The sequence below is a fragment of the Pogona vitticeps genome, chromosome 2 (genome assembly GCF_051106095.1).
Source record: "Pogona vitticeps strain Pit_001003342236 chromosome 2, PviZW2.1, whole genome shotgun sequence".
In the NCBI taxonomy this organism is placed as follows: domain Eukaryota; kingdom Metazoa; phylum Chordata; class Lepidosauria; order Squamata; family Agamidae; genus Pogona; species Pogona vitticeps.
The window spans coordinates 12,280,529-12,292,985 of NC_135784.1; the positions used below are offsets into that span (position 1 = coordinate 12,280,529).

General features: G+C 41.2%; 1 protein-coding gene across 5 annotated transcripts in view; it reads right to left on the bottom strand.

The window, feature by feature from the left end:
- Positions 1-1,994: 1,994 nt before the first annotated feature.
- Positions 1,995-12,457, bottom strand: part of LOC144583045 (uncharacterized) — a 94,898-nt gene continuing 84,435 nt past the window's right edge. For all 5 annotated transcript variants that reach the window (XM_078387535.1, XM_078387532.1, XM_078387534.1 and 2 more), the window contains one exon: positions 1,995-5,722. In XM_078387535.1, the coding sequence (XP_078243661.1) occupies positions 3,584-5,722 (2,139 nt within the window). In that variant the 3' untranslated portion in view covers positions 1,995-3,583. The remainder of the gene's footprint in view (positions 5,723-12,457) is intronic.

Consider the following 12,457-nt stretch of genomic DNA (forward strand, 5'->3'; position numbering starts at 1 on the left):
AGATTATACCTGAGTGGCCCAGTGGTTTTTCCTAATCTCTTCAGTCTAAGCTTGAATTTTGCTATGAGAAGCTGATGATCAGAACCGCAGTCAGCTCCAGGTCTTGTTTTTGCTGACTGTATAGAGCTTCTCCATCTTTGGCTGCAGAGAATATAATCAATCTGATTTCGATATTGCCCATCTGGTGATTTCCATGTATAGAGTCGCCTCTTGTGTTGTTGGAAAAGAGTGTTTGTGATGACCAGCTTATTCTCTTGACAAAACTCTATTAGCCTTTGTCCTGCTTCGTTCTGAACTCCAAGGCCAAACTTCCCTGTTGTTCCTTTTATCTCTTGGCTCCCTACTTTAGCATTCCAGTCCCCTAGAATGAGAAGAACATCTTTCTTTGGTGTCAGTTCTAGAAGGTGTTGTAAATCTTCATAGAACTGTTCAATTTCAGTCTCCTTAGCAATGCTGGTTGGTGCATAAACTTGGATTATTGTGATGTTGAATGGTCTGCCTTGGATTCGTATTGACATCATTCTATCATTTTTGAGATTGTATCCCATTACAGCTTTTCCCGCTCTTTTGTTGACTATGAGGGCCACTCCATTCCTTCTACGGGATTCTTGCCCACAATAGTAGATATGATAATCATCTGAGCTGAATTCGCCTATTCCTGTCCATTTTAGTTCACTGATGCCCAGGATGTCGATGTTTATTCTTGCCATCTCCTGTTTGACCACCTCCAGCTTCCCAACGTTCATAGATCTTACATTCCAGGTTCCTATGCAGTATTTTTCTTTGCAGCATTGGACTTTCCTTTCACTTCCAGGCACGTCCACAGCTGAGCGTCCTTTCGGCTTTGGCCCAACCACTTCATTAGCTCTGGAGCTACTTGTACTTGTCCTCCGCTCTTCCTCAGTAGCATGTTGGACGCCTTCCGACCTGAGGGGCCCATCTTCCAGCGTCATATCTTTTAGCCTTTTGTTTCTGATCATGGGGCGTTCTTGGCAAAGATACTGGAGTGGCTTGCCATTTCCTACTCCAGGTGGATTGCGTTTAGTCGGAACTCTCCACTATGTCCTGTCCGTCTTGGGTGTCCCTGCATGGCATAGCCCATAGCTTCTCTGAGTTACTCAAGCCCCTTCGCCACGACAAGGCAGCAATCCATGAAGGATTGCTGCCTTGTATACTTGCACACTCTGATCTCTGTGCAGTGCCATGAAGGACTTTGAGATAAGGGAACACATCCCAACAACCGCTGGAATCACCTGGAGTAGACCCATGGAAGGGTCCCAAGCCATTTCCCTGTTTAACACATCACCCACCTCTGAGTTCTCCTTGGTTCCTTGCCAGTTTTCCTCCATCCATTAATAAAGTCTTTCCCACATCTCACAGAGGTTTAGTCCTTTCCTTTGGATGCCCCCCCTTGTTTTCTAAACAAGTGCTTTACATATACCTTTCATTGGAGAGTGTTGGGCTGAGAATGTAGAGAAACGGGTCTGTCTTCCATTTTGAGCTCTTTTAAAATTCTTACAGCGTGGAGATGAAACAAAAAGACGGACAGGCAGCCCTCATCCGCTTTTGGGAACAGAAGTGTGCTGGAGACAACAGGTGTGTTTCTCAAACGCTGCTAACAAATGCGTTTCTAATTCAACTGTGCACACCTCAGTTTCTCATGGTGGGATACTGAACGGAACACAGTTCACACACCTATATCACTTTTTCAGTCCACAATGTCAAGAAGCTTCAGTGGATCTAAAATGGAGCAGCTAGATTGTAGGCTTCAACTAGTCACAGGGACCATATGTTCTCTGACGGGTCATATGTTGTCTGTAGGGCTCCGTGGACTTCTCCCTCCTCTCCTGGGGAAAGGACGGCAATCCAGTCAGGATGCGTTCAGCCCATATCTCTCCCTCATACAGACAACCAGTGACAAGGGGTTTGAAGCTCATCTGGGTATCTCATAAGAAGTCTTTTCATTGTTGCAATGATTCCAGGTAATTCCAAAATTTCTTAATTCTGTACAAGTTCATTTATTTAGATCATTTCTTGCATCCATACTTAAATATACTAAATCCAGAAAAGTATGTAAGGCAGTCTTACAGTCATGAGGAAGAAACTGTCGGTAAAGATTTTTCAATCCAAACATCATACTGTTATACAAAAACTACAGGCTTACTTAAAATATGTCCTTTCAGCTTGTAAAAAGATGCAGGAATTTAATTTTAGATAATAGGGAAAACTTGATATGTGCTTGAATCTAAAATACAAACATATTAATACACTGGAGGACATAATCTAGAAAGACAGAGAATACATCTTCAGAAGACTTCAAATTCTCTAAAAATACAATCGAAAATGGAAAAAAGTTTATAATTTTTAATGAAAGACATGTAAAAGTATTTAAACATTAAAAATAAATGTATACAAAGAAAAAAAAATACTTGGCTCTGTGTTGTTAAAATAGAGAAAAAAATTCTCACCCAGGCATGTGTAAAATCCATTGCTGGCTATCCCTGCCTGATAGTTATCTTTCCACTCCTCCAAGGACTTTCACCCGGCATCAGTTCCAATGTTCTGTTGTAATTCATGAAGCCAAAAATCTACGGTTCTCCATTCCTTTCTAATAACACTTTGTGTGAGAGCTCTTCCAATATTTATATTCCCTTGGTTCTTCATCAGTCAGAAAAACCAAATCTTTCCAAGGCTCAGATGTTAAGGATCAAAAGATTTGGTCACCACCCACGCAGTGCAGTCCAGGGCCTGAGGAGAGGAGAGCCTGAAAAACCAAAATTTCCACTCCTTCCAACAATCCCTATCATTACAGAGCAATATACTCTCAATACAATAGCATTGAAACACCTAGTTCTTCATGAACAATACAGAATATATATATATTTGTTCATAAAAAAATGGAGAATAGAAATTCATGGGTACCCTCTCAAAAATCAATAACCGTTATTATTTATGAGGGTAAAGCTTTCTGAAACAAATGACAGCTACTCTCTCTTCACTACTTGCATTTCTTTCGTCGGTTAGCCTTAGAACATCCATCCTTTTCTATTTTTACACTAATTTTGAAAAAGTGCCTATTGCAAAATATATGTGTTTATTTTCAATTTTTTAGCAGATAGTTCCACGTTTATTTTGTGATATCTCTCGGCTAATTAACGATAGAAGTAAAACACGTCACAAGTGGTACTTCAAACTACACTTCATTTTTCTCTTTTCTCTCGGTTTTCAGCATTTTGTTGCTTATTCTTTAAAGTGGAAACCAGCACAAAACTCAATGAGCTCCTCATGCCTTCTTATCAGGAGCTCTGAATATAGCTCTTTCCACATGCCAAGCATTTATGTGGTTTCTCCTCAGTGTCAGTTCTTTTCATGTTTCCTAAGGGTACCACTGCTATTAAAGCTATTTCTACATTCCATGCATTTATGCGGTTTCTCCCCAGTGTGAGTCCTTTGATGTGTCCTAAGATTAAAACTCAGACTAAAGCTCTTTCCACATTCCATGCATTTATGTGGTTTCTCCCCAGTGTGAGTCCTTTGATGTAACCTAAGTGCACCAATGTGACTGAAGCTCTTTCACTTTCCATCATTTATGTGGTTTCTCCCCAGTGTGAGTCTTTTGATGTAACCTAAGGTTACCACTTGTACTAAAGCTCTTTCCACATTCCATACATTTATGTGGTTTCTCCCCAGTGTGAGTCCTTTGATGTGACCTAAGATGATCAGTCCGACTAAAGCTCTTTCCACATTCCATGCATTTATGTGGTTTCTCCCCAGTGTGAGTCCTTTGATGTAACCTAAGGTTACCACTTGTACTAAAGCTCTTTCCACATTCCATGCATTTATGTGGTTTCTCCCCAGTGTGAGTCCTTTGATGTAACCTAAGGTTACCACTGTGACTAAAGTTCTTTCCACATTCCATGCATTTATGTGGTTTCTCCCCAGTGTGAGTTCTTTCATGTGACCTCAGGACACCAGTCTGACTAAAGCTCTTTCCACATTCCATGCATGTATGTGGTTTCTCCCCAGTGTGAGTCCTTTGATGTAACCTAAGATGAGCAGTCCGACTAAAGCTCTTTCCACATTCCATGCATGTATGTAGTTTCTCCCCAGTGTGAGTCCTTTGATGCAACCTAAGGTTACCATTTACAGTGAAGCTCTTTCCACATTCCATGCATTTATGCGGTTTCTCCCCAGTGTGAGTCCTTTGATGTAACCTAAGGTTACCATTGACAGTGAAGCTCTTTCCACATTCTATGCATTTATGTGGTTTCTCCCCAGTGTGAGTTCTTTGATGTAACCTAAGTGCACCACTGTGAATGAAGCTCTTTCCACATTCCATACATTTATGTGGTTTCTCCCCAGTGTGAGTCCTTTGATGTAACCTAAGGTTACCACTCCGACTAAAGCTCTTTCCACATTCCATGCATTTATGTGGTTTCTCCCCAGTGTGAGTCCTTTGATGTAACCTAAGATCAGCAGTCCGACTAAAGCTCTTTCCACATTTCATGCATTTATGTGGTTTCTCCCCAGTGTGAGTCCTTTGATGCAACCTGAGGTTACCTTTTACAGTGAAGCTCTTTCCACATTCCATGCATGTATGTGGTTTCTCCCCAGTGTGAGTCCTTTGATGTAACCTAAGGTTACCATTTACAGTGAAGCTCTTTCCACATTCCATGCATTTATGTGATTTTTCCCCAGTGTGAGTCCTTTGATGTAACCTAAGTGCACCACTGTGAATGAAGCTCTTTCCACATTCCATACATTTATGTGGTTTCTCCCCAGTGTGAGTCCTTTGATGTGACCTAAGGTTACCACTCTGACTAAAGCTCTTTCCACATTCCATGCATTTATGTGGTTTCTCCCTAGTGTGAGTCCTTTGATGTGTTCTAAGATTAATGCTCTGACTAAAGCTCTTTCCACATTCCATGCATTTATGTGGTTTCTCCCCAGTGTGAGTTCTTTCATGTGACCTCAGGACACCACTGTGACTAAAGCTCTTTCCACATTCCATGCATTTATGTGGTTTCTCTCCAGTGTGAGTCCTTTGATGTAACCTAAGGTTACCATTTACAGTAAAGCTCTTTCCACATTCCATGCATTTATGTGGTTTCTCTCCAGTGTGAGTCCTTTGATGTCTTCTTAGATTAACGCTCTGACTAAAGCTTTTTCCACATTCCATGCATTTATGTGGTTTCTCCCCAGTGTGAGTCCTTTGATGTGATCTAAGATTAATGCTCTGACTAAAGCTCTTTCCACATTCCATGCATTTATGTGGTTTCTCCCCAGTGTGAGTCCTTTGATGTAACCTAAGTGCACCACTGTGAATGAAGGTCTTTCCACATTCCATGCATTTATGTGGTTCCTCCCCAGTGTGAGTCCTTTGATGTGACCTAAGGTGACTACTCTGACTAAAGCTCTTTCCACATTCCATGCATTTATGTGGTTTATCCCCAGTGTGAGTCCTTTGATGTAACCTCAGGGTACCACTCTGATTGTAGCTCTTTCCGCATTCCATACATGGATACAGTTCCTTCCCTTTGTGAGTTATATGATGTCTACTGAGATTACATGCGTTTATGTGGTTTCTCCGCTGCGTGAGTTCTTTCACGTGATCTCCACTCCTGCCCACTTGGATTTTCAATTCTCTGTTTTCTTTTTTGGTTATGAGTTCCTGCCCAGGTTGCTCCAGATGTTGCTGGGCAATTCTTCTCCTCTTCATCATCTGGTAGATTAGAAAAAGAGAAACAACCACTTCCAAAATCTGCAGGAATAACGAATGGTGTGTTCGGGCTCTGCCTGAGTCACGGAAAAGGAAGGAAACACAGGCAAGAAGGTGAGAGAAGAGAACCAGGGAGGAGATGAGGCTGGTCCAGAGAATTTTACTTTGGCCTTTAGGCTGGAAGGGCTCTCCACTGAGGGACCTTTTGGAGGGAGGTGTAATGAAGGGATGGTCATTTCCACAACCAAAGAAATATGTGAAATTCAAAGTACATTGATTTCTTTTCCTTCTCATATTCTCTCCAATGATTGTAACTTTAATTTCTAGAAAATTAGAAGTTGAGTAAAGAGGAAAGTTGATTAAAGAGCAATCAAAGTTGATTAAAGAGGAAACAAATATTTGAATTAAAGGATTGTTTAGCAAAAATAAATAATAGGGGGAAAACAGATCAGTGTTAGAATGGAAGAGTAAAAGTGGATGAATTGAGAACGGGTAAAGAGCAGTTAGTGGTCAATGGCGGGAATTGACAAAGTCTGCAGAGATTATTAAGAACATATCAAGAACAACAAAGTGATGATAGTGCAGTAATTAGGACTGAGAGCATAATGGGATGGAATTATTGGTCCACTGGAAGGAGACGCAAACAAGCAGGTGCTTTTATGTAAATGCCCAAAGCATCTGAGCAAAGATGGGAGAGCTGGAACATTTGGTGGCTAGAGATAACATCGATATAGTGGCCATAATGGAAACCTGGTGGGATTTGGAGAACCAGTGGGATGATGCAATCCCAGACTATCAACTCTATAGGAGGTATAGGGAGGGGTGTGTTGGAGGTGGGCTGGCCATCTAGGTCAAATGGACATGAATGGTGGGTCTGATTCCATCATAGATTCACTGTGGGTTAAACTACCAGTCTAAGGAGGAATGAGATAGTGTGTCGTGTGTGTGTGTGTGTGCTATTATCCTCCAGACCAAATACTTGAGGTGGACCTTGAAATGCAGAGAAATCAGGGACATGTCCAAAAGGGACAAGATTGTAATTATGGGGAACACAAATTCTCCTCACATCAATGGGGTCAATGTGTGCTGGAGTCGAGAAAGAGTGACTGGGTTTCCTGACATGCTAAAGGAGCAATTTCTCACGGAGCCTAAAAGAGGACAGGTGACTCTGGATCTATTATTGTACAGTAGTCAGGACCTAGTTAGGGACGGGAATTTCACTGGATCGATTCGGAATAGTGACCATGCGGCCATCTCATTTGCCCTGCATGTTGGGGGGAGAGCGTCAAGCAAATCTGAAACAAAAACCCTTGATTTCCAAAGAGTGGACTTCCCTCAGATGAGGAAGGAAGTTAGAAAGAAGTTGAAAGGAAAGGTTTTTTTAAAAATCTCCAGAGTCCATGGAGTCTCTTTAAACGAAGAGTAGTATTTATTTATTTATTTATTTATTTGATTTATACCCCGCCTATCTGGTCCAAACGGACCACTCTGGTAGAGGCCCTGTGGTAGTGTATACCGCAAAAAAAGGGGGAGGGCTGAACTAAGTCCAAGAAAGTGCCAGAATTGTTAACTACTAAAGTTACAGAGGCGTTAACAGGAAAGAAGGGACCCTTCCATAAATGGAAATTCTTTCCAAATGAGGAAAATTAAAAGGTTCACAAACTCTGACAAAAGAAATAGACTAAGATTATACGAAGGGCAAAGAAAGACTTTGTGGAACGTATGGCCAGCAATATAAGGGGGAATTAAAAAAGCTTCTTTAAATACAGTGGGGTCTTGACTTGAGAACTTAATCCGTATTGGAAGGCGGTTCTCAAGTCAAAAAGTTCTCAGGTCAAATCTGCATTTCCCATAGGAATGCATTGAAAACCATTTGATCCGTATCTGCTCTTTTCCATCCATAGAAACTAATGGGAAGCTGCTATTCCGCCTTCGACCACTGGAGGGGGATCTTTTGTTTCTTTTTTTCTTAGGTCAAGAAAGGTTCAGGGAAGGCAGGGAAAATACAGTCTAGGCAGTACAGTACCAGGCAGTTTGAAGATTGTCTCCCAATCCACTCTCTACATGCTGGGAGGAGTGAGGAAGCAGACAGGCACCCTTTTCACTGGGCAACAGTTAACTGAAAGTTCAAATTTTGCACTTTCCCTGCCTCCCACGTGGGTTTTTTTCAGTTCGTAACTCAAATCTAAGTATGTAAGTCAAGTCAATATTTTCCTATGAGAGTGGTTCTTAAGTCAAAATGTTCTTAACTCGAACCGTTCTTAAGTCAAGACCCCACTGTAGTTTAGAAGCAGAACACTTGCCACAGAAGCAGCTGGCCCTCTGGATGGTGAGAGAGGGAAACCAGAGAGAGATTGCAGAGAAATTAGATGAGTTTTTTGCATATGACTTTGGGCAAATTCCGCTGCCCGAATGGCCCTCCTTGAATAATGAATTAAATCAGATACAAGTTGTTCTACTCAAGCCACAGATGTCACCAGATCATCTCCGGAGGACTGGAAATGGTCAACAGGGACTCAAATGGGAAGGAGCCTTTTTCCAGCAGTAGAGGTGGCAGAAAGGTATGAGGACATTTCCACCTTGGTAGAATTTGTATATAACACTTCAGGAGCCATAGACCTCTTGGAGAATGTCACTATGGAGATACAAACAAAATTAAAGGCTGAAGTAGTTTCTCTGAAGAATATGGTTTTGCAACAGAGGTTAGCCACTGACAGGATGCTCCTACATTGTGGTGGCCCGCGTGCGTATGTAAATCAAACACGTTGTATGTACCAGAATGCCTCAAAAGGACTAGTATGGGATCATGATGTGTTAGCAGGTTCTAAAATCTGCTATTAAGGGAGAAGTATTAGGACCTTCAGATTTCCATCACAACATCCATCGAACCACTTGATAAAATAAAAGCATTTGATGAATTAATGGAACATCTCCACTGGGAATTAGGACAAGCTCCTTCAGCCCAAAGGTCCAGCAATCCCTCAAATCCCTTGGATTTGATCCTGACTATAGGGATCTGAAAGTACAAATCTGTCATTGATGGAGGGAATATAGGAAGACTGACTTCAACTGAAGCTTCAAAGAAAGGAAAAATTAACATTGCCACATGGCAATCCGCAGCTCATCGTTTGCCATCTATTCATTCTATATAGTCTTATATATGGAAAATATGGTAATTGCTTACGGCAAACAGGTCTTTACATGGCTTCAGAGCAGGTGCACACAGCATCTCCAAATTTTTATTTGGCAAACCAGTTCCTAGAGACTACATGTTCCATGTTTTTACCAGGACTACAAACTCCATCACAATTTGCATTGCTAGAAAGGCAGCAATTTCTTGAAAATTGAATTGGGCTCGTGCATTCATGAGCCTTAGGATGCATGATTTCTAACCCGTTTGATGCAATTCAGGAGACTCAAATTCCTATAAAATCATCCGTAACTCAAATTCATGAAGGGGCAACTTCCTCTTTTAAAAAAATCTTTGCAGCTGCTCATCACACGTACAGTTCAGACACTTCTCAAAGCACTGTGATACCTAAATTGCTTGACTTCTTTAACACTTCTGCTGGGAATGTTTACTCTGCGATTGCAGACCATGTGACAAAGGGAAGCCAGCGTATCAAGCACTTCACAAATTGAAGTTCCTGTGTTGTTACGTGCCTATCTTCAAGACTGGCTCACTAATTATTCACACTGTTGATTCAGATTGCATTCTTGACATGCACTTCAATCCTTTTCTGACCTTGAAAAACTTTCCTGCTGTTAACTCACAGCTTTTTTTACAGCTCACATTCCTTCTCGTAAGGAAAAAAGAAAAAGGGAAAATGTGTGTGTGGGGGGCTTCCCAAGGTTGCTAAGCTCTTGACTGATTTTACAGTCATAGAGCACACTCTCTTGGATGATGTCACAGCTGCTTCTGAGAGGAGCCGTGTCTACCCATCCTTCCTCTTTCTCATAGTGATAGTGAGCTAGCTTCAAAGCCTCTCTTTGGCCAATCCTAATGGCATTATGCAACCATTGTCCTATCTGTATTCTGTCAACTATCTGTGAGCTTGTATGTTTATGAAAAGAGAGAACTCCGAGAGAGCTGGATCCGGAGGTATGTATGGAAGACTCTGCTGACAGACATCCTTGTGTGTGTGGTTGACTTCTTTAACATTTCTCTCTAGGACTCTTTGCTATCCAAATTATCTGGTGATCACCCTAAAACTATCTCAAAAATGACAGAATCATTTCAGTATGAATCCAAGGCAGACCTTTCAGCATCACAGTAATCCAGGTTTATGCACCAACCATCAATGCTGAAGAAGCTGAAATTGTTCAATTCTATGAAGATCTACAACACCTTCTAGAGGTGACAACAAAGAAAGATGTTCTTCTCATTCTAGGGGATTGGAATGCCAAAGTAGGGAGTCAAGAGATAAAAGGAACAACAAGTAAGATTGACCTTAAAGTTCAAAACAAAGCAGGGCAAAGGGTAATACAGTTTTGTCAAGAAAACAAGCTGGTCATCACAAATACACTTTTCCAACAACATAAGAGGCGACTCTACACATGGACTACACCAGATGGGCAATACCACAATCAGATTGATTATATTCTTTCCAGCCAACGCTGGAAAAGCTCTATACAGACAGCAAAAACAAGATCTAGAACTGATTGTGGCTCCTCATCATCAGCTTCTTATAAGAAAATTCAAGCTTAAACTGAAGAAAGTAAAAAAAACTAGTGGGCTAGTCAGGTATAATCTAAACTAAATCCCTTATGAATACAGTGATAAAGGACAAAAATGGTAGGGAAGAACAGATTTAAGGAACTAGTTATTCAGGAACTAGTGCCTGAATAACAATGAATGGAGGCTTGTAGTGGAGCCCCAAAGAGGACGTTATTCCTGCATGTCAATCAGCGGATAGAGCAGGAGGGGCGGGGTCAGAATGACAGACAGCTGGAAGAGACAGTTAGAGACAGTTGGAACCAGATAGGGATAGAGCAAGTTAGGGACCAGAATGAGAAATCTAAATGAAAGTACATTTAAAAAGTACCAAGAGGAAGACCCAACATTAGAACACTGCTTTAAAATAATTAGTAAAGAAACAGTATCACCTGAGAACCTTGAGAGGTAACTTGAGAAAAAAGGCCTTTTTTTATAGAGAGATCTTAATAAATCCCAGGAGAAAAGGGGAGAGCCTTCAGAAACTACTAGTGGTTCCTGCTAAATACAGAAAGAAAATAATAGATATCTGGATATTTAAGTATTACAGGGACTAAGCAGAGAATATCTCAGAAGTATTACTGGCCAAAAATGGGAAAGGAGATAAAAGAATTTTGTCAGAGTTGTGACATATGTCAAAGGAAAAGAAATAGTGAAGATAAATCCAAAAGGGAGGAAAAGAATAGGGATGATCAGAGTAATTACATGGAGGATGTTAATAATATTTTTAATCAACTGAAAAAGGAACACAGAGAGGTGTCAGTACTTAGAAAGAGTGGGGAGGAGGTAAAATAGGTTAATTTTGTCTATACAAATTCAAAAAGAAGACAGGAAACAATATCGGAACCAGACTGTGGATGACACCTTTGCAACTTGGAGCCACGGTAAAGAAAAATTGGAATAATTTCTCAAACATCTCAACAGCACCCACCCAAATATGCAGTTTACCATGGAAAAAGAAATAGAGGGCCAACTCCTGTTCCTAGATGTCATGGTCCTATGCAAAACTGACCTCCGACTGGGATACAAGGTCTACAGAAAACCCACCCACACAGACCGGTACCTACACAAAAACTCCAACCACCACCCACAGCAAAAAAGAGGCATAATCAAAACACTGGTAGACCGTGCAAATCGGAACTGTGAAGCTCAGTTTCTCAACACTGAACTCAACCAGCTGAATTGGGCCCTACAGGCAAAGGGCTACTCCAAAAAAGAAATCACAAGAGCCATCAAACCTAGAAAAGAACAACGAACTCAGGAAGAAAAACAGCCAGGCATAAATAAAGTATTTCTGCCATACATCAAATGGGTCACAGACCGCATGGGGAAACTTTTGAAAAAACACAACCTACAAACTGTATTCAAGCCCACCACAAAAATACAACAAATGTTACAGTCAGCAAAGGACAGAAGGGACCCCCTCACCACCGCAGGAGTATACCGGATATCTTGCAGTTGTGGCCAGGTATATATTGGAACCACAAAACAAAGCATTCACACCAGAATCAAAGAACATGAGAGACACTGCAGACTAAAACAGCCAGAAAAATCTGCAATAGCTGAACATGCCCTAAAACAAAATACTGGACAACACCAGCAATCATTACGTCAGACTGCACAGGGAACCCACTGAAATCCACAAGCACCAGCAGAACTTCAACAAAAAAGAGGAAAGTTAACAAAACTTAATAAAACTTGGCTCCCAGCTCTAAAAAATACAGCATGCAAAAGGTCACGAACTCTACCCAGCCACAATGACAGGGGATCACTACACACAGTGACCAGCTAATGACAACCACAATGACAGATAATCTCTCCTCTTTATCACAATACACCCACAACATAAGACACTAATCACCCATCCACAGAAAACAATACACCCACAAGAAGACACACTAATCACCCATGGACAGAAAATAATACACCCACAACAAAACACACTAATCACCCATCCACAGAAAACAATACACCCACAACAAGACACACTAATCACCCATCCACAGAAAACAATACACCCCCAA